We start from the raw sequence: 3,875 nt of genomic DNA, 5'->3' as shown, positions 1-3,875 counted from the left end.
AACAAAAAAAATTTCAGCTCAAGGGTCCTGAAAAGGTGGGGGGGGGGGGTTTTATTGTTATCCTTTTTGTTGCATGATTTACATTTAAATTGCTGAGAGGGATTATATAATGCACAAGAATGAGGTACCAGTACACTAGGAAGGGAAGATGCTACAAAACTAATTTTTTTTACCAGCAAGGTATTTCATGTCAAGCTCCAGTCTTGTCTGATCAACAGTCTAAATCTACATGAATCTATGCAGCAGTTCATGGTAAAACAATAAATCCTGTTTTCCACTAGGCAAATTTAGTTGCGCAAATCAATAGAGTTGGTTCATGCGCATTCACATTTCTATCAGAGTTTTTTGCTTCAGCGAAATCAGCATTTCGAACCACTTCTACTTTATGTGAAGCGAAAAGATGTGCAACCAACCAGAGCTCAGGAAGCAAACTGACGCTTTCAATTCGTCTAGTGGAAAACAGCCCTAAGGCATGTCTTTGGTATGATCTCTAATGTTAGCTCAATGGAATTAAACAAAGCAAAATGAATCTGAAGCAAATGTTAAGATAGCTAGACTTATAGTAGTCGCTTTGTAGTTAGTTGCATCATTACCTGGTTGAGGGGGCATAGTATTGTATGCTGCAAAGCCTGGATCCATGAAGCTATTAGTTGAATGTATTTGAGAATTAGTCGGTGGCAGCATGCCTGAAAAGTGTAATAACAGTAAATTATAAATCAATTCTTTAGCTAAGTAAACTATTTCTACATTATGCTGTAATGTCAGTAGTGTATATAATAAGCAGCGCTTGATTTAACTTCCCTTGATGACTAGCCCACTGAGCTAGTTTACTATATATTTCACAAGCCTATTGGCTATTTTACTAGCACAATCATTGGCTACATTTTACATCAGTAACATTGTATTCTTGGCCAAGAATATTTGAAGCAATAGTTTATAACTGATCACTGGCCCACCGGGCTAGTAATAAGGTAGGTTTACTAGCCCAGAGGAGTTTTTACTAGACACTGTATGATGGACTAATACTTAAATTTAGTACTAAATTGAGCCCTGACAATATTAAAGCATGCAAGAATTTTATAGGAATATCACAATGATTTATAATTCAACACAATAAAAAGATGTTTTCTCCTGCTGTGTAGACATTAGTAACAATCATATTAGTTGTCATGCATTGCATTTCTACTGTAAATTGATAGATATGCAATTTTACGATTCATTTCATATAATATCAAGGATAGTATTTTAAAAGATGTTAGAAAATTGAATAGGAATGTTTTGCCTAACAACATCATTGCAGTACCAGCTGATACTTGGGGTCAAACTCAAACCCTAGTGGCTACTGCAAGTTCTATGGTCTAGTGGTTACTATAAAAAAAAATTTTACCAGAAAGTCATGGGTTTTATTAACGCAATTCAACAAAAGGATGCACATCTCCACTCTCAAACATAGCGCATGCGTACAGTCCTTTGTGATCTTTACTGTGGCATCAACAATTCGATACTAGCTGCGAGTACAGCCGTCAATTATTAGTCTATGTGTGCCATACGTTTTATGGTGTTAGTTACTATTTTATTAACTTTGGGTACTTCGCAATGTCTGTTACATCTGATTTTTCTTTACCAAGAGCTTGTTAAAAGCTTCTATAATCTACAATTTGATTTGTGAAAATTTACTGACAAAATGAAAAGTTTTAGCAATTGAAAATTTTGACAATGTTGGACCAAGGTGCACAAAATAAACATTTGAGTAGATACAGAAAATTTATCTATTTTTTCTGCGAAGTAAGTCTCATGAACGACATCGGTAAATTAATGTTGAAATAACAAATACAATTTCAGTCTAATGTTAGTGCAAAATATCATTATTTTTTCATCAATCACCACAAGTCGCGCGATTATGGCAACTAACACGTGCATAGATAATTCGTCATACGCGGACGGTTTGCTGCCATAATCTTAGTGAGTTATATCCTTTGATGTCCCACAATGTGCGTCCTTTTGTTGAATTGCCTTGGTTCAATCTTCATCTGTATTTTAGGATGTGCCAAGTATTCAGTGTGATTAACAGGTCACGTTGGACAAAACATCATTCTTAGAAAAATATTTAAACCAGGACACATTTTTGTAGATTGAATTGACATACTTAAAATATAATTTCTAAAAGAATAACTGTTGTGGTTGATGAAAAAAATAATGAGAAAATACTTGAAAAAGATGTTGGTTATTTTTACAAAAAAATGTAATCAGGCCAGTGGTTATAGTAATAAGAATAATATACTGTGTAGAAGGCGACAAACAAATTTTCTGTCAGTGAAGAACAACAAAAATATATATAAATGTTGCATTAATATCTGCATACATGTACTTCTTACAGGTTGAATCTAGTGAAATGTTGAGCATTCAGAATATTCAGATACAATAGGAAACATGACCATGCTAAAAAATCCAAACAAAACAAATCAATTAATTATATATGGAAGCAAAAAGGTGTACATCCATTTGGCTTTTGGTATCCATAAAAAATAATGCTGTATATATAAGGTATGACAAGGGGAAACACAGTCGGAATTAATAAAGATACCAGTAAATAAAATGATTGCAATAAAGAGTGGAACACAAAACATACTGGTTTGGTAAAATTGCATTCAGATGTTCACATTTACAAAAACTTTGTACAAAAAAAAAAAAAAAAAAAAAAAAAATTCTTGGTTGCACATTCCATAAGCAAATGTAATTTATGTATATACATCCAGACATCAAACAGAGGGGGTGAAGACAGAAAGCTCAAGTACCAGATCTCATTGTGTGAGTTGGAGTTCCACTAGGGGAAACAGAGGGCGAGCTGAAGAAAGCTTCTAAATCAGCGACAGCATTTCCTCCCGAGTCGGAGGCACCTTCAGGTTCCAGAATGCTTGGCGTCCAACTTCGCCGTTCATAACCATGTAATGGCGATCCCTGGCCTGGCCTCACAGTGCTCGTAAACGGGTTGGTTGGTGCTAAGCCTACAGAATAAGAAGCTTTGCATCTACAAGCCTCATTTCAACATCAATAAGCTGAATAACAGCATGATGAAATTAACATATAAATCCTACGTTAATACATACCACCAGGGAGCATCTCATTAATTAAAAAAACATTCACTTTCTTAAAAATATTTGGTAAGAATACAATACTTTATGAAATATATATATCACACCATACCAGAATGAATATAATTCACGAAATTTCTCATATCAGATAAAAAAAAAATGTGCTACATCAATAATTTGTGAGGAAGTGCAATAGCCATATAAACTCTCAGCCATATACTAAATTTACAGTATTTTGCAAAGAAAGACGAATAATAAGGAATAATGCGAGATTTATACTTTGTGTATTGTCACCGCCCAGGAAGCTGTCAACAATACTCGCAGGAGCAGATGCACTGCCACCTATGGTGTCGTCGAATGGAGAATGAGGGCGCTGTGGTACTTTCAAAGCACGACCGACTATCCACCAAATCAAAACAAGTGCCGCATGAGAAGATAAAGTTTTGAAGCAAAGAAAAGAAAGCAATGAACATAGAGCGAAGAAAACAAGAATACAAGCTCTGATAATGATTAAACAAATGGACTTTGCTATCAACTCTGAAAGCTAAAATAATGCAGCATTGAAACTTGAAGCTCTTAGTTACTGTGATAATGTCCAAATTGTAAAGCCTTGAGGATATTCACTCATAAGATATAAAACTGTAATTAACTGCTAGTTTTTTTTATAGACAATCAATTGGAAATTGGTAGATAAAAAGGTAAAATAAGATTATTCACCTTAAAGCCTCATTCCCGGCAAAATTTCAGTTTTTAAGAAAAATCTAATTTTTGTATAATGTTATA

The 3,875-nt window shown here is 34.3% G+C and overlaps 1 protein-coding gene across 1 annotated transcript; it reads right to left on the bottom strand.

The window, feature by feature from the left end:
• Positions 1-46: 46 nt before the first annotated feature.
• On the bottom strand, positions 47-3,636 carry LOC117112612 (the record flags this gene model as incomplete). Its single annotated transcript, XM_033255715.1, has 3 exons — positions 47-686; positions 2,796-3,005; positions 3,372-3,636. Coding segments are annotated over 3 exons (651 nt in total), but the record flags the coding sequence as incomplete, so codon positions are not given.
• Positions 3,637-3,875: the final 239 nt, after the last annotated feature.

This window comes from Anneissia japonica, unplaced genomic scaffold (genome assembly GCF_011630105.1).
Source record: "Anneissia japonica isolate Jap-2015-1 unplaced genomic scaffold, ASM1163010v1 scaffold98815_len3909_cov197, whole genome shotgun sequence".
Classification (NCBI taxonomy): Eukaryota; Metazoa; Echinodermata; class Crinoidea; order Comatulida; family Comatulidae; genus Anneissia; species Anneissia japonica.
This window is presented reverse-complemented; position numbering and strand designations above follow the sequence as displayed.